The sequence below is a fragment of the Paramormyrops kingsleyae genome, chromosome 11 (assembly GCF_048594095.1).
Source record: "Paramormyrops kingsleyae isolate MSU_618 chromosome 11, PKINGS_0.4, whole genome shotgun sequence".
In the NCBI taxonomy this organism is placed as follows: domain Eukaryota; kingdom Metazoa; phylum Chordata; class Actinopteri; order Osteoglossiformes; family Mormyridae; genus Paramormyrops; species Paramormyrops kingsleyae.
The window spans coordinates 3343994-3370867 of record NC_132807.1 but is presented as its reverse complement, the minus strand read 5'-3'; the positions used below and the strand labels follow the sequence as shown (position 1 = coordinate 3370867).

The following is a 26874-nucleotide window of genomic DNA, read 5'->3' as shown; positions in this document are numbered from 1 at the left end:
TGTTGCTAAATAGTTAAGGTTAGGAATGTTGTGCAGATAAAAAAAGAGAAAAGATGTGTTATTGAAAGAGTTTAAGTTACTAGTTGATTTCGGCATTGTTAAAAAAAAAAAAAGGGAGATGTACTGATGAGTGCCACTAGGGGGCACTAATGTTTTGAGTAATGTTGGACGTGTGGCGTCGAATAATAAAAAAAGAATGTTCATCGCATGTAAAACGCTGTCCTTGTGTCGTGATCTGTTCAGAGATAAATGAAACCGTAATAGCCTCGCTTGAGTTAACCTAACACTTCACTTCAGGCTACTTGAGTTCCACAAATAAAATTCAAGTGTATTTAATTTCCGCTAATTCAAGCCAACCATGACAAGCGAGGCTCGTCCACGCGATATAAAAGGCAGCCTTGTTAGTCGATGCTGGATAAGTAAGAATGGAAGGAAAGGAAAGAGCTGCGTTTTCCTTCCAGGCGGAGCAAGAATTATTACTGCAAGCCTATGAGGACTACAAAGACATAATAACCAGAAAGGGGAACACGAGCTGCATCATCAAATCTCGTGAGGCTGCATGGCAGAAAATAGCTGACAGGTTAAATGTGTAAGAACATGATTTAAGTAATCTTTGTGTTAAGGATGTAAAAATATTTAACAACTAAATGAGAACAGTTTCAAGCCTTCAAAATCACAATATTTTCTTTTACATATGTGTTTTATTACCAGTTGTAAGGTAAATGGACTGCATTTATATAGCGCTTTTAACTACTCTTATGAGTACCAAAGCACTTTACAGTTATGCCTCACATTCACCCATTCACACCACACATTCACACACCGGTGGTGGAGGCTGCCATGCAAGGCGCCAACCAGCTCACTAGGAGCAATTTGGGGTTCAGTGTCTTGCTCAAGGACACTTTGATGGAGTCAGGAGGACCTGGGGCTCGAACCTGCAACCCTCCAGTTGCCGAACGGTAGCACTACCTCCTGCACCACCAGGTACTTTAAGGCTATTTTAACACATTTTATAAACAGGACAGTGTGTTAATTATATGGGTCCATCTTAGACAAAAAGTGATATATAATTGTAATTATTAATAATGCTTGGTTTCAGGAGCAACATGAGTGGAACGAAAAGGTCCTGGCAGCAAGTGAAGATTAAATACAAAAATATTCTTCAGAATGGTAAAAAGTAAATTTAATTAGAACTACATTTTTAAAGAATTCATTTAAAGCCCACATTGCATTGTATAATTTAGCCACCAAAAACAGAGCTGCGGCTGCTGCAACTGGTGGGGGCCCACCTCCAGCAGCCTGTACCCCAGCCGAGGTGATGGCCCACCTCCGGCAGCCTGTACCCCAGCCGAGGTGATGGCCCACCTCCGGCAGCCTGTACCCCAGCCGAGGTGATGGCCCACCTCCGGCAGCCTGTACCCCAGCCGAGGTGATGGCCCACCTCCGGCAGCCTGTACCCCAGCCGAGGTGATGGCCCACCTCCAGCAGCCTGTACCCCCAGCCGAGGTGATGGCCCACCTCCAGCAGCCTGTACCCCAGCCGAGGTGATGGCCCTTGCACAGAATCGTGCACAGCCTATTATTGAGGGAGGAACATCCTCAGATGTTGTTCCTTCCAGTCATGTGCAATCTTATGTTAAAGGTAGGTCTTTACTCTGTTTCCCCTCTCTGCCTTGCTTTCTGTTAAATGTCTTAAATATTGTAATGCATTACAGTAGTGGATGGTGTCTTGACCCTCTTGGATCCTGAACCACAGTCATTAGAATCTGTTGTGAGTATTGTATTTAATCATATACTTTAATACACTGCAATAACTGTGGGTTTTATATTTAATGTTTATCAGTTCAATGCCTTCATCTGCTGCTAATTCTGTCATGTATTGTGGTTTTTGTTCGCTTACAGAATTAACTTAAGTGAAGTCCCACTTCTAATGGAAATAGTTTAATTTTTAGTTGTACTGTTAATACTTATGGTCAGGCATTGTACAGCAATAAGCATACCACTGCATGTCATACTTTGTATGTGACAAATAAAAGTTAAATTTTATTGCATTGTGGCCATGGTAAATAAATATAACTCACAAATATTCCCTTTTTGCAGATCGCAGGGCCATCCACGACACAGGAGGATGAGGAAACAATTTCTGTTTGCTCAGAAATGCTAACCGTATGAACTTGAAACTATTTTGCAGCGAATAACATTTGTCTCTTCCTTATAAACTCATGCAGTATTTGCTGTGTACAGGTAATGATTTATGTGTTGCAAATGACTAGATGTTTAAAGATTCAGCACCATTAATTCCAAAGAAAGTTTCCTTAATGCCAAGAATGCCTCTGTGGCAAGGAAAGGTAATGAATATATTTATAAAGGACTTTAATGCAACGTAAACCTTCCTGATTTCACGACACATTGTAGCTTTGCTTAAATGTTCAGCATCCCCCACACTGTACAGAAATGAACTACTGGCAAAGTAACGCAAAGCGATGCACATAGATTGTGCAACCGTAAGGGCTTTAGAGCGACGTGTGTTCTAAGAAATGTAAGGTTCCAATAACTGACACAAATATGTACTACTGCGTCTACTAAATCTATAGCGCTCGTACAAATAATCATCTGGAAAATGCAACTGATCTATGCTGGGCTGAAGTACTTGTGGAACCTGTTGCCTTAAAGCTCTATGAATGACCTGCGCTCCCTCATCAACTGGATTATGAATAAACGGGCACGCCATGGTTATTCATGTAAAAGCCTTCAATGCAGTACTTATCATTTTAATTGGAATCGCCTGCATGTCATCTGTAATAATTTTATATTGGAGGGTCGATGTGTGTGAGAGAGGGAGAGAACAGCAGCAGAATAATCCCAGCCCCGCAGAATGTCGTGCTGTGACATCACATGGCTTGTCCAATCACATTCATCAAGCTAAGCTAAGCTTCACAGCTAACCTGCCACGGAGCAGGCTTGTCCAAGAGCATATGTTGACATAGTAACTAAGCGAAGCTTCAGGTTAGCCTCGTTTGTGGAACCGAATTTGGAAAAATTAAGCCGGGATTGTAGAAATAAGCCTGGCTTTTGAGGTTAGCTCGCTTCATGGAACAGCCCCCAGTTTGAGTTTCATGTTTTTGTTTATTAGCTTCACCTGTTGCCTGCCCTTGAGTGTTTTTCTGATTAGCCGTTGTCCTGCACCCTCTGATTGGTTAATTGTCTCTCACACTCCTGCTTGTCATTACCCCGTTCAGTTTTTGTATTTAAGTTCCTGCCTGAGTTTAGTCCCTAGTGGTTCATTGTTTGTAATAGTTAGATGTCAGTGAAGTTTTGAATCTTCTGTCTGTAGCCTGCCTGTCTTGCCCCTTTTGTAAATGTAGTTGTGGTTTATCCCCTTTCATTTTTGACCCCTCATGGTCTTTTGTTTTTGTTAGTCTTTTGTTGTGTTTTTCAGTTCAGTTAATGAACGCTTCTGTTGTCCTGTGAAGCCGACACTGAGTCGTCCACCATTTCTGCCTGCATCATGCCTTGACCTAACGCCAAATCCGCCCTGGTTCGTGACATACTGTTGTTAATGTGAGTGTGCCTTTTCACATCTCCTTTTCACAAAATTCATTACATTTACACAAGATATGTATGAAATAGGTAAGATGTATTTTGACACAAAAACTGAACATGCAATGCGATCAAAATGAACCAGCACAAAAGTACAAGTGAGGCAGAAGGAAGTCACTTATTTAAAAAAAAAAAATATATATATATATAGTAACAAAGTAACAAGTGTTACTTTGAAGTAACAAAAATACCCATGTGTAATTATATATATATATATATATATATATATATATATATATATATATATATATATATATATTTATATTTATATTTATATTTAAATGTGATTAAGAATCAGGCTAAAACATATTCAAAGATTTCTGAGACAAAAGAATAGATGGATCAGATGAAGTCAGAGGTTCCTGGATGGAGTTTCATCTTGATGAAAGTTTCGTGTGGCAAAGGTATACAGGAAGGGGTTTACACAGCTATTGATGAAGATGAGAGATTCTACAATGTTTTTACTGGAATTGTAAAACTTCTCCAGTTTGGCCGATGCAGCTGGGTGGGATGGTTTTAGCAAGATAGAAAATATTTCTGTCACACTTACAACATGTACTGGAATCCAGAATATGAAGAAGGTTACTACAATGCTGACAACCAGTCTTTTCATCCTCTGGTTTATGAAGAAGGTTCTTTGTTTCACTTTTTTGTGAAGGCAGCAGTAAGATGTGACCATGACAGAGAAAGGAATCACAAAGCCCAGCAATGTCTGAGAGAGCAATACAGCCAACCTCTGCCCATCTGAGCTGTAGCTGAATTCACACTGGGGAATTTGGTCATCCCTCAATACCTTTGCCTGAACAATCGAATATGAGGCGAGGACACAGGCCACGACCCACACGCTCACCAGCAGCACCTTCTCCCCAGTCCCACGCAGTCTCACCCAGTACTGGGAGTACAGAACCTGTACATAGCGCTGCACACTCATCAGGGTGACCATCAGTAAACTGCCATACAAGCTGCAGAAGACCATGTAGCGCATCAGTTTGCAGCTTGTCTCACCAAAACTCCAACCGTAAAAAAGATTATAGATCCACATTGGCAGACTGATGAGGCACAAGATGTCAGAGGCGGCCAGGTTCAGCAGCAGCTTCATGGTGAAGTTCTCCTGCTTGAAATGACGAAGTATGACCACAATCACTGTAATATTTCCAGGGACACCGATAAGGAAGCAGAAGCCCAGAACCACACTGGGAACCACTGCTTCGTTCAGAATTGCAGGGTCCCAAGGGGTAGACGTGTTAGACTGGTTCATGATGAGTGTGAGAGTGACTGCAATGCATCCACAAAAAAATTGTAGGGACAGGAAGTAACATGGCAAAATGTGCAAAAAAATACCCATGTGTAATTTTCCATGAACAAAAATAGAAAATGAAATACATCACACCAATTTTTATACATCAAACTATATATGTGCACATACTGACCACAAACACGCACCAGCTGTACAATGACTAGTCTGGTTCCTTTATGCAGTATGCGCACCTTGTTCTTTTATTTTTACTCCCGTATCTCAGCCTGCTCTCGCCACTGATGTCATATCCTAAACAGGGATGGTTTTCGTGGTTTCAGTAACCAGTCTACACAAACAAAGCAGACTCACTTTGACACACAGTTGATTCGCTTAAGAGAAAAACAAGGAGTTCAATAAGGTAATTTGGGTATCATTGGTCATATTGGCTAACTTTAATCAGAATCACCAGATTACTTAATTACTAGTGAGGTGAGCACATTTTCTTCTTTTACATATTGTGTGTATAACAATGGCACTAGTGTGAGTTAAAAGGGAAAGTATATTGATACCATTTCTGGCCAGTTGTAATGACACTGATTGTCCTTTGAGGGGCAGCACTGCCATTTGATTTGCTTCAGGGTGAATAGAGGAACACTCTCCCATAGATTCTTGTTTTGTGTACAAAGAACAGATGAATAAATGGTTTCAAAGTGAAAAGGGGAAACTGAAACAAAAAGCTTAAGCCCATTCATCAGCTAGCTCAGGGGTGGCCAATCTTATCCGCAAAGGGCCGGTGTGTACGTAGTTTTTTCGGATAACCTGTAGGTCAGCTGTTCAAACCCAGGTGTGAGGACTCTTCAGCCAATCAGTCCTCTAATTAGTAATCTAATTAGGGAGTTGCAGCGAAAACCCGCATACACACTGGCCCTTTGCAGATAGGATTGGCCACCCCTGAGCTAGCTGTTCATTAAGTTTTAACAATATAGGGTGACCAGATAATCCATGTCATCCCGGACACTTTGAGCTACTTCGGGTTTTACAAACTACTTTCAAACTGAAAGGCTCCTGTGCTCGGCTAAATAGTTCAGCTCTTCTTGTGCTTTGACTGGTTTGTTTCCTTGACTGAAAGACTCATCCAACTGTTTCACATTAGCATTAGTGACACATGCATGATTATAGGAGACTGACCAATCAGCACACAGCAAGAACTCAGCGCTCAAGTGAAATCCAGGTCCTTTTAATTGAAATGGTAATTTACAATTCCTGTCCTAGCTCAGAGTGTCCTCCCTGATATGGATTATCTGGTCACCCTATAACAATATAAACAGGTAAAGTCTTTACTTCACAGAGACTCTAAGCAACCAAACTTCCATCATTTTAGCTGGTCACTGTTCATATGGTAATTAGCCTCAGGTGTACCCCAAACCAAAGGTGGTCCTTCCAGTTGATGCCACCAAGATATTCATTCAACAAATCAGAAAGTAATGTCACCTTACTGCCCCCCACCCCACTTCACACACATCATGTTTCCATTCTCATCTCTTCTCTTCACTGGGTTCATGCATGAAGATACTCATGGTCATGGTACTAGCTAGTTACAGAATGGGAGTGAGCGTAAAATGAGTCACTTTTTTCGGAAGTGGTAGGTAATTTCAAATGCAATGTTTTAGCAGAGCTCAACAAATATCACCAAACGCACAAGCTGTTTTATGTCTTTTTTCAGTCTGTCTTGCTAGCTACCGGTATGGTAGCTGACACCTTGGCTAGCACTTCGGCTGACTTATCTAGAGTGGCGTTAGGTTCTGCTCAGAAGCGGAGCTAGCATGGGAGTGAGGGGTGTGACCAGGGATGGATTATGGGTTGTGTGGGCCCCTGGGCAAAACGTTCGCGAGCCCCCCCCCCCCCCCAAAAAAAAAAACAAAAAAAAAAAAACGCCAGCATTGTCTGGGATGGCTAGTTGCTACGTCATCATGCCACTTGTGGGTCCAAACTAGTGCGGCGTACCGTGTTGTAAAAGCAGAATGATGTTGACAAAACTATATTTTGCCGCTTTTTACCTTGGAAAAAGTGAAAAGAAGGTGGCTTAAGTTGATACAGTAAGTTGGATCTCAAATTATAATCAGTACAGCCTAATGCCATTACCTCACGTTAATGTTAGCACCAGGTTACCCATCTCTGTTTATAGAGACAGGTAGCAACGTAGCACAACCAGATCGTACCATAACAAACATTATTTGTTTGAATAATCCAGAATGTGCTAGTTCGAAATAGAAATGGAAATGTCTATAAAAGTGAACCAAAATGCCATGTACCTGTTATAATCTGCAATTGTTGCTTTGCAGCTTTCCCAAAGAAGACAATTACATCCTTGTAGCTAGGGGGCAGTCATATCATGCGCAGGGCCAGGAACAAATAAATTCAAGGACACCAACAGAATGAAATGGTAAAGTAAGCGAAATCACAAATACTACCCACCCGTGTCATATTTAATAAACCAATAACTTAGATAAACAGCAGGTTTACACGTGGGTTGTCAGAATGTTGTGGAGAAGTGCACTCATGTAGTTGAGATTGACTCAGCGGGCAGGTTAACCGCCTCCATCCCACCATGCTACTGCTCCCTAGTCAGAGGGCCTTCTGTAAGGCTGTTAACATGCCCCCCTCCCCTCCCCTCCCCCCAGAAGCCAGGGGCCCCATGGTAGGGGCCCTTGTAATCAGATGGCCCTCTAAAGGTACACTACACCCTCCTCCCTAGGGCCTCCTAGTAGGGCCCTCATAATCAGAGGGCCCTCTAAAAGTCCCCAAAGCCCCCATCCTCCCTAGGACCCCCTGGTAGCCAGAAGCCAGGACCATAGAGGGCCTTAGAGGGCCTTCTAAAAGTAGGCTCCCATGCGTTGCAGTGTACATCCAATCTCAGGTACTGAAGAAAACTCTTGAAAGCATACAATTTGACCGGAAACATACTCTCGTCGTAGAGAATGACTTTGAGGAAGTTATGCAGCTAAGACATCACAGAAGCGTGCGGCGGACCATCTCATTCACATATAGCTAAAGAAATATCTAAATGAAAAATAATATTAACCTATAAATAATACTTTCGAAAAGATATATTTTTTTATCATAATATGTTAAGACATGAAAATGTAAATGCGCCTATTGTTCTGAGAAGAGCCGCGAGAATGTGGCTCGTGAACCGCAGATTGCCGACTCCTGACCGAGAACCCAAAACAAGTTAAAGGAGTAGAGTTTTCTCTTCAGGGTAGGGTTAGTGTACTTCAGTTGTTGTATCAAAATGATTGTGTGTGTGAGAGAGAGTGTGTGTGTGTAAGAAACACTGTTTAACTTGCACTGCATTGATGCTTGGTATTTCTGTCCAGTATTAATGATATTTGACCTTGTATTTCGTTTCTTCCAGTCATATCCAACAATATGACTGATGATGTATCTATATGATTTACTGTATATATAAATTATTAGGTAGAATATAATACTCATAATAATAATCATATAATACTCGCAACCCCAAGGCCATTGCTTGGAGGACCTGGACCTGCTCAGCGAAGATGACTATCACCGTGATGCAAATTAGACAGAAAGATAGCAGGACAAAAAAAAACGCTCAACATTCATGAAATTGTATCTATTGTACAGTATTGAGCTAGTCTTTGATATTGCATTATAGACAGATGGTAAGCTGGCAGTGCATAATAGTTCTTTCATTGTGTCTGCGTCTGAGTGATTTAAAACAGAGATGCCCCCCATTCAACTGTGTCTGCATATTTCTAATAATAATCTCCCCATTTCAGGGTTGTAACACTTTCTTAAAATTATCAAAATGGGTGAATTTCCGGCTTTGCGCATGTTTGGCACCTCACTGTAAGTCAAACTCAGAGAATAAACTTGTTTTTTAAATGTACGCTGTTGGCTGATTGTTCTATTTTTCTGTACTATAATGACATTCAATGAGCAACATCTAATAGTATATTTTATTACATACCTTATCTTGGCAATTTGGACTTCTTTGCTGGGTTTGACAGTGATAGGCAATATTTTAAGTCTGTAAGCCTGGTGATGACGGTTCTCAAAAGAAGTAAATAAAATGACATATTTTATGAAGTATTTTAAACATATGAAATACAATCTCTCAAAGTATTTTGTTACCAATTACATCATTTTTTCCATCCAGCAATATACAAATTACTCCAAAGTAACTAAATACATATTTTATATACATTTAATTTGAAATACGGCCTATCTCTACGTAAAGATACACAGTAGGTAGGTAGGCACACTTTGGAATAAAACCATTACACAGAGTGAAACGGAGGATAATATTGTAGTCTTCGGTAATTCAGGTAATGGGGCTAACAATACAAGTATTGACACCTAATCGCAGAGCATGCCGGGAAAATGCAAATCAAAACTCAGAACCCTTACAGTACAGCTGGTGTACTGGCATCACAATATATATGCATATGTGTGTGTTTTCAACTTTTGTATTCCATAAGTTTTACATGCGCTTTAATGTTTCAGCAAATACAGTCTTTACAGTGTTTGTAGATGCACATAACTTACAGACAATGCCTTTGTACATGAAGAGTGAATTCAATGATACGACCACAAAATACAGAGCTATGCTACTTGACTAGATTGTATTGATCACGGGAAAATTAACCTTTGCCGACGCCTTGAAATGTGCTTTCCCATTGACTGTCGTTCTGTACTTCTCCATACTTGGAAGTGTCACCCGACCATAAACCAATCAATTTCGACTGGGGCATGTCAGAATCAGCAGAAGCCTGTCCCTGCTGGGGGAAAGTTGGTACAGAAAAAAATAACACCCGAAGTGTGCATGCCGCTGCTAGTTTGCACTAGAGTTTAGATTCTCTGCCCGAGGCCGAGCCCAGACTTGACCCGACCCGACCCGTGGGCCGGGTCGGGCCGATATTTCCTGCCACTATCTTCGGGCCGGGCCGGGCCGGGCCGGGCTGGGCGGGGCCATGATCAAGCATTTGTGTGTGGTTTTTTTTTTTAAATCATTACTTAATTAGCCTAATTGGGTGGAGAGCTATGCCATAATTATAAATGTAGCACAAGAGCACAAGAGTCCTTTGCATTTAACTGAGCCGACGGTTTATTCGAAAGACAGTGGCTTCGTTATTATCACCATCATGGCAGACGTGAGAACTAAATACAGATACGGAAACACAAAATCAAGCACATTTACTTACAATATTAGCTAACAAACATTGAAATTCAAATGAAATATAAACACAAATAACAATAAAGACAGCTTAGAGAATTCATATACAGTTAACACGAACCTCAGTTAGCATTTACATGGCTAAATACAACAAACTTAACTAAAACTTAACACATACCTCGTTGGCTGCTTACGGAAGGATTTAACCTTTTTCTTAACCCTTTACTTAAAGTTATCATATTTATTAAATATGCCATCCAAAGTTAATTACTTGTTCATTTTCTGTGTTTATCATTGTTCACGTTTTTTTTTTCATTCGGATCTATTTGCGATCCATTCTGAATAAACAAACAATGCAGTTTACATGCTTCGTCCTTGTTGCATTTTTCATTAAGATAAATCTAAACTAATTTCTGTAGTTCAAACAACTTAGAATTGTAGTTGAGAACGTCTGTTACAACGGCTCACGTATTAAAAAATAGTCGGGTTTAAATCGGGCTCGGGCTCATAATTACAGTTAATGTGTCGGACCGGGTCGGGCTCGGACACAAGGTGCACGGGCTCGGGTAGGATCGGGTTTAATTTTTTGGGCCCGATCTAAGCTCTAGTTTGCACTGGTGGCGAGGTGTCGCTAAATAAAACTCCATTCTAAAACAACTGTTTTCTCCATCTTAAAGCAACATCGACAGTTTCTTTACAATGATCCAACAGCGTGCCACAATGTCCTCAAAATAGGCAAGACACGATCGAAGAATAATTGATGGTAATAAACGATAAACATTATTACGTTAGCTAAATGATATTTAACATTTTAAGGGAAACTATTTAACATTTATTTTCATTTGTAGCAATGTTTATAGTTCTCGTTTAGTTGTAGTCTTCATTATAATTTTTGTATCTTATTTTTTTAAGTTTATGAAAATGTTTTCTTATAATTTCAGTGGTAGTTTTCTTTGACGATAATAACCCTGGGTCTGAATTTTTCGTTTTCGATTATATCGTTATTCGCCACTAGAGGTGGAGGTGGGGGAGATGAACAGGAGAACAGTAAGGGGGTGAATCGAGGCAACATAAGTGCTAGTATCTGCAGTAAAAGGTGTACATTTATAGGAACTCTGAGTAAGGTTATTATCAAATAACCTATCAAAACATAAATAACAGACTCTTTCAAGCCTTTTGAAGTTCTATGGTCATGGTGAGTTAATGTTACTGTTGTTAATGTAAGTGTGCCTTTTCACATCTCCTTTTCACAAAAATCATTACATTTACACAAGATATGTATGAAATATGTAAGATGCATTTTGACATGAAAACATGTAATGCGATCAAAATGAACCAGCACAGAAGTACAAGTGAGGCAGAGGGGAGTCACTCATTTATTTAAAAAAAAATAAAAAATCATTATTTAAATGTGACCTTAATGATTAAAAATCAGGCTAAAACATATTCAAAGATTTCTGAGACAAAAGAAGAATAGATGGATTAGAAGAAGTCAGAGGTTCCTGGATGGAGTTTCATCTTGATGAAAGTTTCGTGCAGCAAAGGTATACAGGAAGGGGTTTACACAGCTATTGATGAAGATGAGAGATTCTACAATGTTTTCACTGGAATTGTAAAACTGCTCCAGATTGGCCGATGCAGCCGGGTGGGATGGTTTTAGCAAGATAGAAAATATTTCTGTCACACTTACAACATGTACTGGAATCCAGAATATGAAGAAGGTTACTACAATGCTGATGACCAGTCTTTTCATCCTCTGGTTTAAGAAGAAGGTTCTTTGATTCAGTTTTTTGTGAAGGCAGCAGTAAGATGTGACCATGACAGAGAAAGGAATCACAAAGCCCAGCAATGTCTGAGAGAGCAATACAGCCAATCTCTGCCCATCTGAGCTGTAGTCGGTTTCACACCGTGGAATTTGGTCATCCCTCAATACCTTCCCTTGAACAATCGAATATGAGGCGAAGACACAGGCCACGACCCACACGCTCACCAGCAGTACCCTCTCCCCAGTCCCATGCAGTCTCACCCAGTACTGGGAATACAGAACCTGTACGTAGCGCTGCACACTCATCAGGGTGACCGTCAGTAAACTGCCATACAAGCTGCAGAAGACCATGTAGCGCATCAGTTTGCAGCTTGTCTCACCAAAACTCCAACCGTAAAAAAGATTATAGATCCACATTGGCAGACTGATGAGGCACAAGATGTCAGAGGCGGCCAGGTTCAGCAGCAGCTTCATGGTGAAGTTCTCCTGCTTGAAATGACGAAGTATGACCACGATCACTGTGATGTTTCCAGGGACACCGATAAGGAAGCAGAGGCCCAGAACCACACTGGGAATCACTGTATTGTTAAGAAATTCAAGGTCCCAAGAGCTGGAGGTGTTAGACTGATTCATGATGAGTGTGAGAGTGACTGCAGTGCATGTAAAACAGAATCACATGTAGTGGAACAGGAAGCAGCACGGCAAAATATGCAAAAAAAAAAAAACACATTTTTTTTTACACCGTTGCTTTGCTTAATTCTATGAATAGCTAGAAATTTAAATAAGGCCATTTGGCTGTATTTGGACATACTACCTGGTTTTAAGCAGAACCACCAGATCCATGAGGATAGTGCATTGGCACCAATCCTGGCCAGTTGTAGTGACACTGATTATCCAGTGAGGGGCAGCACTGTCATTTGATTGACTGCAGGGATCATACTGTCTTGCAGTAAGAACATAAGAACCGCACATTTCTGATTATAGATAGTTGTCTGTCTTGGTCTTTTTCTATTAAGATTTAAATTCATTTTGGAACAGCATTTTACTTTTCGTAACTTTGGTTGATGTTGAGTTTGTGGGTCAGTATATTTTAACAATACCACAGTAATACTGATAACCGTAATAATTTTGCTCATTATACTCACAATATTAAATTTTCATACCATTTCATCTCTAGTTCCAACAATTTCCAAAAAATTCCACAATAAGTAAATTGCTGGGTTGTTAGACGAAGCCAATCTATCAGTATCACATTACTTACCTGTAATTCTGTCGTGGCCATTGTTCTGTCCGCTGTGTTTTCAACTCCAGACTTGCAGCCACGGCTTAGATGTTTGGAATAACAAGCTTCTGGTCAAACCTTTTCTCCATCTTCTTCTTTTGTTTTTGGGAGTTGGAAAACAATATGTGTTGCACTACCACCACCTTCTGAAAAAGAGTGTGGTTCTGGATGACCTCTGGCTAATCTGTATGCCCAGTTTAGGGAAGCTGTCAAGCAGGGGACTTGGAGGTCCAGGTGTAACCACGCTGAAAGTGACCAATCATAAGAGGGCCATTGTCTCCCTCAGTTTCCACCCACAGCAGGTAAAAAGTCAGGTTGATTCGTAAGTGCAGAACTTAGCTTTGTGAGAACACAACATAGCCTTGAGAGCAGAGTTCACCTCATACGAGCAATGTTTCTCTCTCGCGTGAGCAGAGGGACAATATTTTTCTATCATATACATTTTCAATTATTTTATACTATAAAGCTATAAGGAGCAATGTAATCTTGGCAAGGTTCAGTACGGTGATAGATTTCTACTTTTCTGTAATATATAACTTGTACATGCCACACTTGTAACTACAGATCTATAAAAGTCTATAGAGTTGTAACTACAGATCTATAAAAACAAAGTTTTACTAAGCAGTACATTTAATAATAGCAATGTAAAATCATAATAAAGCCTTACATTGGAAAGATAGCTTCCCAGTTCTCAGCTTGTATTTAAAAACTGTAATTTTTGCAGTTTACAATTTACCAGTTACCATCAAGCTGCATCAGATAAAATCACGGGTAATTCCTGCTGAAAAACACCCCCTGCATTCTGCATGACATGAATGAGGAAGGAGAACTTGCTGAACATTTGTGTCATATGTGTCTTACACATAGCAAATTGATAATAATGTATCAGTTCAAACGAAAACCACAACCCAGTATGTGTAACATTTAGAGAATGACCATTAAGACGTCACCAAGTGACTTTCAGTAAGAACTGACCAGAACAGAAGGAGGAACAAAAAAGCTTGAAAGAGTTCAGACCAGCCAGCTTCATATTTTATATTTTATGATCATTTCAGGCGAGTAGCATCAAAACACAAGGGTCTTGGATTCCTCTGGAATCATATACACTATATTGCCAAAAGTATTGGGACACCCCTCCAAATGATTGAATTCAGGACGGTGTCCCAATCACTTCTGTTGCCACAGGTGAATAAAATCAAGTACCTAGGCATGCAGAGTGCTTCTACAAACATTTGCGAAAGAATGGGTCGCTCTCAGTAGCTCAATGAATTTAAGCATGTCCTTTGTGTCCCTTCCCTGTTTAGCCAGCAGACATCGCTGGCCATCTTGTCAGTCTTTGTGTTACCCCAGTTTCCTGTCAGCCGCATGGCTCAATGTGTTGAGCATGCGGCTACCTGCAAATCCCTTTTGTCACGTGTTCGAATCCCACTTCCTCTGTTTTTGTATTTTGTTCCCTAGTGTTTCATTGAATGAGTTTTTCTAGTTCCTGTGTCTTCTGTTTTGTATTTGGTTTTAGTTAAATTCTTTGTGCCTGTGCTTGTGTTTCTGCCTGTCTGTAATTCCCCAGTGTTAGTTTCTGTTTCTCTGCTTTCTTGGTTAGTTCTTAATTTCCCTGTTCAGTTCCTTTGAGTTAATTAGTTTCACCTGTGACCTGTTTACCAACCTTGTTCATTAATCTCACCTGTCCCGTGTATGTTAGTCTTGTTACCCTTCTGTATTTAAGTCCCTGCCTCTGTTTAGTTCACTGGTGGTTCGTTGAGTTTTGTTGGATGTTTCTGAAATCTGTATGCTTACCTAGAGATGGCAATTTCGAAACAAACAATGTTTTGAAACAGTTCGAAAAGTTTCAAAACATTAGTTGTGCACAGCCTGCTGGCAAAAACCAGAACTGCAGCTATAGCAAATACGGCAGAATAAAAACCTATTGCTGCAAGTTTCGAATGTACGTCACGAAGCTCGAACCATCAAAAATATGCATAATACAATATAATCTCTTTTTGATTGTTTTTATATTCTGTCATAGGTATTGTCATGCCCCGCTCCGTCCGATCCTACTGTGTGCCACGCCCCCTCGTTAACCTCATGTGGAATCCCAGTGTTTTACAGCTGTTTCGGATTGTTGTCATTAGTTCAGTGTATTTAGTCCGCGTTTCCGTTTGTATCCCCAGTCCGGTCATTGACGTTGTAATGTTGCGTGCTTTGTGCTCTGTGTTTTGGAATTAAACTCCGTATTGCCCGATCCCTGGCTTCCGTTCGCCTGCTTCCCCGATCCGTGCTGCACGTACCATAACAGAATGACCGGACTCCCTAAAACAAAACCAGGTACTTCGTCGGCGCACCAGTTGGGGGATAACCTACCCGGAGTCCCTAGGATGACCCCAGCGAACTACGCCTTCTGTGACCCCAGCTTGTATTGGCCGGAAGCTGACCGGCAACCGAAGCCGGCACCCGGGGTGCCTGGATTGTAAGCGCCAGCGCGCAGAAGGAGAAGGAAGCAAGGGAACAAACCGGAGGACGCACCAGACGAGCTCTTCCTCAGGTCCGTTTCTGTTTCTGCAGCTTGCCCTGCTGCGCGCTGGGAGAATCCCAGCCCGATTCTCCACCCGGCGGTGTTCGCGGGTGACGTCACCGCCACTTCGTCTAAGCGGACGCCCGAAGACCGTCCGCCCGCCGCTTCGCTGCCCAAGCCTGAGTCAACCACATGCCCCTTCACCGGGACGCGCCTGGCCCTTAAAGGGGCCAGGTCCATTAAGGACACTATCCCGCGGGTTCCGCAATTTCGGAAGCGGGCAGCGACCCCCGCGTTTCCTGAGGCTGCAGCGACCCCTGCGTTTCCTGAGGCTGCAGCGACCCAGCCCTGCCTTGTGACCGCCAGGAGGTTCTTCGCTCTCCAGGGACTATACTGGCGGGTGGTAGGTGAGCCTGCAGTAAGGGACTCCCCAGAGGCAGTTGCGCTTCTGGAACAGCTCCAGAGGGAATTCGCCACCGTCTCTCCAGCAGCTCCACCTCAGCAGTTGGAGAGGGCGGAGGGGACCTTAAGGAAGCTGCTCTGGGTGCGGTCGGAGCTGGCCCCTCCAGAGGAGGATGCGGCCCCTGCTGCGTTGCCGCCCTCTGAGGCTACTACAGCTCCTGTGGTCCCCACTCAGGCTCCAGCGACCTCGGAGACCCCCGAAGCGCCTGCTGCGGCCCCCGAGGTGCCTGTGTCTCTTGCGGCGCACGCAGAGGCGCGCCCTGCTGGCCGCATGCCTGCGGCGCCCCCTGCTGATGCCGCCGCTCTGCCTGCGGCGCCCCCTGCTGATGGAGCCGCTCTGCCTGTCCCGCCTGGCGCGCCCGTCCAGGGCGCCACGCCCGCTGCCCTGGCTGCCGCCTCGCCTGAGGACTTGATCCCTGTCTCCCCTGCCCAGTCCTCTGTGCATCACCCTCAGCTCCCCGTGACTCCAGTGCTCCCCGTGACCCCAGTGCTCGAGCTCCTAGCTCCGGCCCCTGCGGCTGCTGCTACGGTGCCCGTGGCCCCTGCTGCTGTTGCTGTGGCGTCCCCTGTTGGCCTGGAGGCTGCTGCTGCGGCTACGGTGCCCGCGGCCCCTGCTGCTGCGGCTACGGTGCCCGCGGCCCCTGCTGCTGCGGCTACGGTGCCCGCGGCCCCTGCTGCTGCGGCTACGGTGCCCGCGGCCCCTGCTCAGCCCCCAGCGGTCCCGGAGGTCCCCGTACTGGCCCCTGCTGGCCACGTATCTGCGGCGGCCCCAGAGACGCCTGTGCCGGTAGCACCTGTCGCACTCCCTGTTGGCCTGGAGCCTGCTGCTCCTGCGGCACCCCCCGAGGCTCCTGCTGCTCCTGCGGCGCCCCCCGAGGCTCCTGCTGCTCCTGCGGCGCCCCCCGAGGCTCCTGCTGCTCCTGCGGCGCCCCCCGAGGCTCCTGCTGCTCCTGCGGCGCCCCCCGAGGCTCCTGCTGCTCCTGCGGCGCCCCCCGAGGCTCCGGCTGCTCCTGAGGCGCCCCCTGCGACTCCCGCGCCTGCGGAGGCGCCCCCTGCGACTCCCGCGCCTGCGGAGGCGCCCCCTGCGACTCCCGCGCCTGCGGAGGCGCCCCCTGCGACTCCCGCGCCTGCGGAGGCGCCCCCTGCGACTCCCGCGCCTGCGGAGGCACCCCCTGCGACTCCCGCGCCTGCTGCCCGCACGCCTGCTGAGGCGGCCGCGCCTGCTGCCCGCACGCCTGCTGCCGCCGCCGCTCTCCCCGCGGCCCCTGAGCTCCCTGTGGCCCCTGAGCTCCCCGCGGCCCCTGAGGGCTCAGCTCAGCCCCCCACGACTCCCGATGCTCCTGTCCCCGAGGAGGTCCCTGACTGCTGCCCTGATGCTCCTCCCTCCATAGTGGAGTCGGAGGGGGAGCTTGAGTGGGACCCCTCGGGGATGGCCTTGGTTTCCCCCGTGGCTTCCCCTGTGACTTCCCCTGTGACTGCCCCCGTGGCTTCCCCTGTGACTCCTCCACCGTCACCCCGGTGTGACAGAACCCGGCCAGGTCCCCGCCTATCAGTCTCCCGGAAAGGGCGGGGACACCTGTGTCGGGCCCGGGTCCTGCCCACCCTGCCCCCTGGCTCGCCCGTTCGGCCCCTAGCTGTCGCTCGGTGGCTGCCTGCAGGTCCTCCGGCTCTGGGTCGGTGGTCCCCTCCGGGTCCCCCCCCGGTGCCTCGGTGCCGGTCCTCGACGTCGCCTCCGGCTCCATGTCGGTCGCCTCCGGGCCCCCCTGCTTCGGCAGGGCGTCGGACGGCGCCCTCGCCGGCTCCGGCTACGCCGTCGCCTTCCGCGGCTTCCCCCTCCTACCTGCCTCCGCTGGTGTTCCCACCTGCTCCCTCCGTGTCCCCTCCGTCTCTCCCTCGTCCCGTTCCCTCGGCCCCTGTGTGGTTCCCTCCTGCTCCCTCCTCCCTGTCGCCTGCGGTCCCTCCGGCCGCTGCCCTTCGCCCGCCTGGGCTCCTTCGGGCTCCCCGTTTCCCCCCGCCCTTTGCCTTTGTGCCCCCTGTGTCTGCTCCTCGTCCTCCTGGTTCTCCTTCGTTCACTCCTGGCTCCTTCGTTCCTCCCGTTGGTGTGCCCTCTGTGTCTCCCTTCTTTGTCTGTCTGTCTGCATTCCCTGTCCTTTGTCGGGTTTTGTCTTGGTTCCTGTCCTTGTTCCTGTTCTGTGTCTCTGTCTTGTTTCCTGTTTCTCGTTGATGTTTTTTGGTTTTTGTCTATCAGGTCCTGTTCCCCGGTCTCATCTCGTCCGTCGCCTCCTCTTGGGCGCGCCCGGTGTGCGCGCCTTTGGGGGGGGGGTTCTGTCATGCCCCACTCCGTCCGATCCTACTGTGTACCACGCCCCCTCGTTAACCTCATGTGGAATCCCAGTGTTTTACAGCTGTTTCGGATTGTTGTCATTAGTTCAGTGTATTTAGTCCGCGTTTCCGTTTGTATCCCCAGTCCGGTCATTGACGTTGTAATGTTGCGTGCTTTGTGCTCTGTGTTTTGGAATTAAACTCCGTATTGCCCGATCCCTGGCTTCTGTTCGCCTGCTTCCCCGATCCGTGCTGCACGTACCATAACAGGTATCCTATATCTACAGAAGAGGATTAGGGCCACCATGAAAATATTATTTGAATTCTGACTTTTTTTTTTCTAAACTCAGAATTCTCAGAATAATATTTTCATGGTGGCCCTAATCCTCTTCCGTATATATCTGCAATTAGCATGAGAACTTTTTGCCAACCGCAATTCAACTAGTACAAATCATAAAAACGTTAGATTATTAATGTCTCTTGTGTATGGTCGTGAAACCTCTCTTGCACTAATATCAGAAGCAGAGAAGAGAATGTTAGCAATATTATGAACAAGTCTGCACGTCCACTTCAGTTGCCTCTATGATGGAGCATATTTAGCCACCGGCTCATTCCACCATGCTGTGCTAAAAATGCTACTGGGGATTATCGCATCCCGAAGCCGTCAGACAACTGGTGACCGACATCATACTTTCTCCAGACGTTACACTCCCCATCCATACCCATAATACGTCAGGAACCATCCTCTCTTGTTATAATACAATCCGGTGCTTTGTGTTCTAACTGCACATAATTTAATTGCAGATGATTATTATTCTCATCTTTAAATATTCACGTTTAGTCTCACATTCTGCTCCTCAATATTTTACATCCATTTGTGTACTATGTACTTTTTAAATCTGCTGCAGTATGTTTTCTTTGCTCGCACCATGTGTACAATCTTTGTACCTTGTCTGTTTGGCTTTATCTGCATTATTTGCATGTTTGTATGCATCAGAATTTCCCCCAGTCAGTACAGTCAATCAAAACCTAAATTGGATCTTATATAGAGATTTGTTCCCATTATTGTGTATTGTTAAAACATAATTTCTGTATTTACATACCATCCGAGTATTGAATGTGCATAATAATTAATTAGCTACTGAGGTCAGAATACTCATCCTATCTAGGTTTGTGTATGTTGAGCAGGTTATAGGAATGGTTTAGTTTTAATTAATTTGTATAGAATAGAACAGTGCAAAAACCCAGTTTCAGACAACAGTCATTGTCTATGTTAGCAGTGTTAATATATGTATATGTAATCTATGTGCCTATGCGTACTCTAGCTTTTTGATTTATGTTTCTAACTGAATCTAAGCAAAATCTTGATATTACACCTACTATAACTATATGTCCCTCACTATACTTATGCCTAAATCACACTAACTGCTAACCTGTTAGATTCATCATGCAAAGTATACACTCACCTAAAGGATTATTAGGAACACCATACTAATACGGTGTTTGACCCCCTTTCACCTTCAGAACTGCCTTAATTCTACGTGGCATTGATTCAACAAGGTGCTGAAAGCATTCTTTAGAAATGTTGGCCCTTATTGATAGGATAGCATCTTGCAGTTGATGGAGATTTGTGGGATGCACATCCAGGGCACGAAGCTCCCATTCCACCACATCCCAAAGATGCTCTATTGGGTTGAGATCTGGTGACTGTGGGGGGCATTTTAGTACAGTGAAGTCATTGTCATGTTCAAGAAACCAATTTGAAATGATTCGAGTTTTGTGACATGGTGCATTATCCTGCTGGAAGTAGCCATCAGAGGATGGGTACATGGTGGTCATAAAGGGATGGACATGGTCATAAACAATGCTCAGGTAGGCCGTGGCATTTAAACGATGCCCAATTGGCACTAAGGGGCCTAAAGTGTGCCAAGAAAACATCCCCCACACCATTACACCACCACCACCAGCCTGCACAGTGGTAACAAGGCATAATGGATCCATGTTCTCATTCTGTTTACGCCAAATTCTGACTCTACCATTTGAATGTCTCAACAGAAATCGAGACTCATCAGACCAGGCAACATTTTTCCAGTCTTCAACTGTCCAATTTTGGTGAGCTCGTGCAAATTGTAGCCTCTTTTTCCTATTTGTAGTGGAGATGAGTGGTACCCGGTGGGGTCTTCTGCTGTTGTAGCCCATCCGCCTCAAGGTTGTGCGTGTTGTGGCTTCACAAATGCTTTGCTGCATACCTCGGTTGTAACGAGTGGTTATTTCAGTCAAAGTTGCTCTTCTATCAGCTTGAATCAGTCGGCCCATTCTCCTCTGACCTCTAGCATCAACAAGGCATTTTCGCCCATAGGACTGCCGCATACTGGATGTTTTTCCCTTTGCACACCATTCTTTGTAAACCCTAGAAATGGTTGTGCGTGAAAATCCCAGTAAGCAGATTGTGAAATACTCAGACCGGCCCGTCTAGCACCAACAACCATGCCACGCTCAAAATTGCTTAAATCACCTTTCTTTCCCATTCTGACATTCAGTTTGGAGTTCAGGAGATTGTCTTGACCAGGACCACACCCCTAAATGCATTGAAGCAACTGCCATGTGATTGGTTGATTAGATAATTGCATTAATGAGAAATTGAACAGGTGTTCCTAATAATCCTTTAGGTGAGTGTATGTGTACAGAAGCCGACATGTCAAGTTTGCCAAGTTCTACTCTATGAGTGATTCATTGTGCTTCTGCTATGATGTTTCTGGACTTCTTGAAGCAATTGGTATGCAGCATATTCCAGAAGAATGGCATCTTGTCATAGACAGTTCATCAAGAAGTTTGAAGGCCGTTCTTCTTCATAATGGCAATGTACATCCTTCAATACCCATTGGTCATTCTGTGCACATGAAAGAAGACTACGAAAATGTGAAAGTGTTAATGCAAAAGATCAAATGCACAGAGTACAAGTGGGATATGTGTGGTAATTTTAAGATGCTTGGTTTTCTAATGGACATGCAGGGTGGATTTAGGAAGTATCCATGCTTTGTATGTCTGTGGCACAGTCGGGATAAGGCTCAGCATTACGTTCGAAGAGAGTGGCCACTGAGGTAGGACTGGCAGCCAGGAGTGCATAACGTTAAATACGATACTCTGGTGTCTCTTGAGAAAGTCCTGCTACCCCTACTGCACATCAAGTTGGGTTTAATCAAGCAGTTTGTCACAGCTTTGGTGGTATGATTTCTGTCACTTGTAACAATACAAGATCACAGCCAACCACTGAGGCTGAGAGAGCTGACCCAGTCAGTACAAAACCTCTGAGGGGAGGAAGGCTTCACTGCTAACATATTTTATCATGGCTCCTGGCCTGAAGACACCTCTGAATTATTTAACCCTTGTTATGAATTTTATGTAAGCATAGGGGCTTAGTGGGTAGCCTCAAATTTCCTGTAGAAACTAAGTATTTTCTAAGCTCAAGATAATGATAATGTGGTGCAATTAAAATGAACCAGCTCACAGTGTTTATTTTGGCAAGAATTTAAAATTTAGTTTTAGTTCATGATACTGAAATGGATTTTGCTGAAAGATATTTCTTCTTGCTGTATAAATTCCCTTGAGAAGTAAGCATACCTTATGACACTTAGTCATCTAGGCCTCAGAATGTATTACATGTATGACTTACCATACTGCTTTTATATACACTGCTCAAAAAAAATTAAAGGAACGCTTTGAAAACACAGATCTCAATGGGGGAAAAAATCATGCTGTATATCTATACTGATATGGACTGGTTAATGTGTTAGGAACGAAAGGATGCCACATAGTTTGATGGAAATGAATGGGCTGACTGATTCAAGCTAATAGAAGAGCAACTTTGACTGAAATAACCACTCGTTACAACCGAAGTATGCAGCAAAGCATTTGTGAAGCCACAACACGCACTACCTTGATGCAGATGGGCTACAACAGCAGAAGACCCCACCGGGTACCACTCATCTCCACTACAAATAGGAAAAAAAGGCTACAATTTGCACGAGCTCACCAAAATTGGACAGTTGAAGACTGGAAAAATGTTGCCTGGTCTGATGAGTCTCGATTTCTGTTGAGACATTTAAATGGTAGAGTCAGAATTTGGCGTAAACAGAATGAGAACATGGATCCATCATGCCTTGTTACCACTGTGCAGGCTGGTGGTGGTGGTGGTGTAATGGTGTGGGGGATGTTTTCTTGGCACACTTTAGGCCCCTTAGTGCCAATTGGGCATCGTTTAAATGCCACGGCCTACCTGAGCATTGTTTCTGACCATGTCCATCCCTTTATGACCACCATGTACCCATCCTCTGATGGCTACTTCCAGCAGGATAATGCACCATGTCACAAAGCTCGAATCATTTCAAATTGGTTTCTTGAACATGACAATGAGTTCACTGTACTACAATGGCCCCCACAGTCACCAGATCTCAACCCAATAGAGCATCTTTGGGATGTGATGGAACGGGAGCTTCGTGCTCTGGATGTGCATCCCACAAATCTCCATCAACTGCAAGATGCTATCCTATCAATATGGGCCAACATTTCTAAAGAATGCTTTCAGCACCTTGTTGAATCAATGCCACGTAGAATTAAGGCAGTTCTGAAGGCGAAAGGGGGTCAAACACCGTATTAGTATGGTGTTTCTAATAATAATAATAATAATACATTTTATTTTTGGGCGCTTTTAAAAAACCCAAGGACACCTTACAGAGCATAAACAATAAAAACAAATAAAAATACATAAAACAATTAAATCACATGAATAAAATAAAACAGCGACTAAGATGAGAGATGTGTACTAAAGTGAGTAAGCCTGTCTGAAAAGATGGGTTTTGAGTTTACTCTTAAATGAGGGAAGTGAGTCTAAATTTCTAATAGTAGGTGGTAGTGAATTCCAGAGAAGGGGTGCAGAGCAACTAAAAGCTCGGTTTCCCATAGTGACAAGGCAGGCAGAGGGAATACTGAGATAAGGAACAGATGAGGATCTGAGAGAGCGGGACGGAATGGCGATGTGAATCAGATCACACAGGTATGGAGGGGCCAGGTTATGGATGCATTTAAATGTAAGAAGCAAAATTTTGTATTTTATTCTGGCATCAATGGGCAGCCAATGAAGCTGCTGAAGGACTGGGGTAATGTGTTCTCTGGAAGGAGTGCGGGTTATGAGTCGGGCGGCACAGTTCTGGAGGAGCTGAAATTTACGGAGGGACTTTTTAGGAAGACCAAATAGAAGAGAATTGCAATAGTCGATTCTGGAGGTGACGAGACTATGAACAAGAATGGCAGCAGCATGGGGGGTGAGGACAGGACGGAGTCGATTGATGTTACGTAAATGAAAATCTGCAGACCGGGTGATATGGTTAATATGTGAGTGAAATGAGAGAGTGTTGTCGAGGATGACGCCCAGACTCCTAACCTGGGTGGAGGGGTGGATGGCAGAGTTATCAATATTGATAGTGAAATTAGGGGACTTGATTAATGTTGAAGGTGTACCGACTAGTAGAACTTCAGTTTTACTAATATTGAGTTTGAGAAAGTTGGATGAGAGCCATGATCTGATTTCCATAAGACAATCTGAGAGGGATGTGGGTGGAAGAATGGAGCTTGGTTTAGAAGAAATGTAGAGCTGGGTGTCATCAGCATAACAATGGAAGTTAACATTGTATTTACGAAATATATAGCCGAGAGGAAGCATGTAAATAATGAAAAGTAGGGGCCCCAATACTGAACCCTGGGGCACACCAGCCGAGACGGAAAATGAACGTGAGGAATAGGATTTGAGGTGGATAAATTGGGAGCGACCTGACAGATAAGAGGTGAACCAAGCGAGGGGAATTTGACTAATACCAATTGATGCTAATCGATTCAAAAGAGTGTGGTGAGAAATGGTGTCAAAGGCTGCACTCAGATCCAGGAGGATAAGAATAGTTAGCAGGCCAGAATCAGCTGCCATCAGGAGGTCGTTGGTAATTTTAATTAAGGCTGTTTCAGTACTATGGTGTTGGCGGAAGCCAGACTGGAAGTGTTCGTAAAGATTATGATTAGTGAGATAAGTGTGCAGCTGGGAGGCAACAACTTTCTCAAGGATTTTGGAGATAAAAGGGAGATTTGATATAGGGCGATAGTTATTAAAATTAAAAGGATCAGTACCAGGTTTTTTCAGAATAGGTGTAACAGCAGCAATTTTAAATGATGAGGGGACAATCCCAGTATTAAGGGAAGAATGAATAATAGAGGTAATAAGAGGGGCCAATAAGGGGAGATAGGCTATAACTAACGAAGTAGGAATAGGGTCGAATAGACAGGTGGTAGGTTTAGATTTTTGGATGATTATTGATACATCAGTTACTGAGGGCATAGTGAAATTAGAGAATACATGAGAGGAGAGCAAAGAGGGTAATAGAGAATCGAATTCAGCGAGCATAGCCCCACCAGAGTTAAGTTGCTGGTGGATATCAGCAACTTTAGATGTAAAAAAGGACATGAGGGAGTTACAAAAATCAACAGAGTACGTATGCAAGGGAAAAGAATTCCAGGATCGTGTAATATTATTAAACAGAGAGAAAAGAGACTTGGAATTGGATTCATTAGAACAAATTATACTGGAGTAATATAAGGATTTGGCTGAGTCAATGCAGTCCTTATAAAACAAGATATGATTACGGTACATTTCCTTGTGAATTGTAAGTCCAGTTTTCTTAACTAGACGTTCCAGTCGGCGACCTTGAGTTTTGAGATCCCGCAAGGTGGGGGTGAACCATGGTGCGGAGCGGGAAAATGTAACGGATCGGTATTTAACTGGAGCGAATGTATCAAGAAGGTTATGGAGGTTGGTATCGTAGTAGGAAGCCAGTTCATCAGGGGTAGAGAGACTATGGGTGCCTGGGAGTCCATTAATCGCAGATGAAAACAGATCTGAGTTAATATCACCAATTTTCCTAAATGTAATCTCGCGAATAGTACAGATTTTGGAAAGTGTTAGGTTTATATTGAACGAAATTAGCAAATGATCAGAGAGGGGAAACAAATCAGCCTTGCGGTCAGAGGGGACAACACCAGAGCAGCACACCAGATCCAGGGTATGGCCTTTGCAATGCGTGGGAAATGCAATATGTTGGTGGAGTCCGAAACTATCCAGACAGGATGCAAAATCTCTGGAAAGGGGGTTATTATCATTGTCCATATGAATATTGAAATCACCGAGGATTAATATATTAGGAGAGAGTACTGAGAAATGAGCAAGAAGAGCACTAAAGTCAGTCAGAAAATCCTTATTTGGCCTAGGTGGTCTGTAAACTGTACAAATAATAGTAGGAGTAGATCCAGGAAGCTGAGATGCAGTGTATTCAAATGAATGGAAGAGCGGAGCGGGGATAGGGGTAACTTTCCACTGCCTGCGGTGAATCATCGCGAGACCTCCACCCCTCCCCGAGTCGCGCGCTTTACAAACATAAACAAACTCCGGTGGAGTGGAGTCATTAAGTGAGATAAAGTCATTAGGCTGTTGCCACGTTTCAGTCAAACACAAAAAGTCCAACTTACGGTCAGAGAGGAGATCCTGGACGAGATGACCCTTGCCATTGAGAGAGCGGATGTTTAACAGACCGAAGTTGACGGTGGAGTAGCCCTGCTTGACAGAGGGCTTAGCCGACCTAGCTAAGCGGGCCAGCACATTGTGGTTGACATCCCGGGCGACGTTACGGGGAGGACGCCGAGTAGAAGACCAGATGGATGTTATCGGGTTGGTGTCGTCGTGGTTGAAATTCCGCCGGGACCCTCGGTGAACGTATCTGCGGCGGGGCTTGAAGGCGATGTCTGGGTGAAGGTGTAGAACAGCAGGTGGAGCGATGGACAGGTGGACGCGGAGTCGCAGAATACTGAAGTAACGCTGTCGTAGGATGGTGGATGGTGAATAAAGCGACCCAGGTGAGCACAGACCACACATATATTCTCTGGAGCCGCATCTTGATCAGGCATAAAATGTGGGTAGGCGGAAAAAAATCCGGTAAAAAGTCCGGAAAGAATAGGGAGCAACTTCAGCACGAGCGCTCAAACCCACAGACGTAAAAAAGATCTAGAACAGGGTTTACCCACAGATACTCAGTGCATATAGTCGTCAGATAAAACAGTTTAAGCAAAAAATAGCAGCCGGTGAGCAGCGGCAGCCAAACGCGCCAGCATTCACTCACAAGTCAGTGAACCAAATCAGACTTGCCAGTGAAGCAAATCAGACAACTCTCTGGCAGTCTTTAGTTTTTCACGGCCTTTACCTCTATATATACACTCACCTAAAGGATTATTAGGAACACCTGTTCAATTTTTCATTAATGCAATTATCTAATCAACCAATCACATGGCAGTTGCTTCAATGCATTTAGGGGTGTGGTCCTGGTCAAGACAATCTCCTGAACTCCAAACTGAATGTCAGAATGGGAAAGAAAGGTGATTTAAGCAATTTTGAGCGTGGCATG

General features: G+C 44.4%; 1 protein-coding gene and 1 long non-coding RNA gene across 2 annotated transcripts; one reads left to right on the top strand and one right to left on the bottom strand.

The window, feature by feature from the left end:
- The first annotated feature begins 1148 nt into the window (after positions 1-1148).
- On the top strand, positions 1149-2552 carry LOC140593384 (uncharacterized). Its single transcript, XR_011993678.1, has 3 exons — positions 1149-1641; positions 1715-1770; positions 2100-2552. It is a non-coding gene; the product is annotated as an uncharacterized lncRNA (long non-coding RNA).
- Positions 2553-3951: 1399 nt separating this feature from the next.
- On the bottom strand, positions 3952-4857 carry LOC111849959 (leukotriene B4 receptor 1-like). The gene has a single exon (XM_023823318.2). It carries the CDS (start codon positions 4855-4857, stop codon positions 3952-3954), a length of 906 nt encoding a protein of 301 aa, XP_023679086.2.
- Between the last annotated feature and the right edge of the window lie 22017 nt (positions 4858-26874).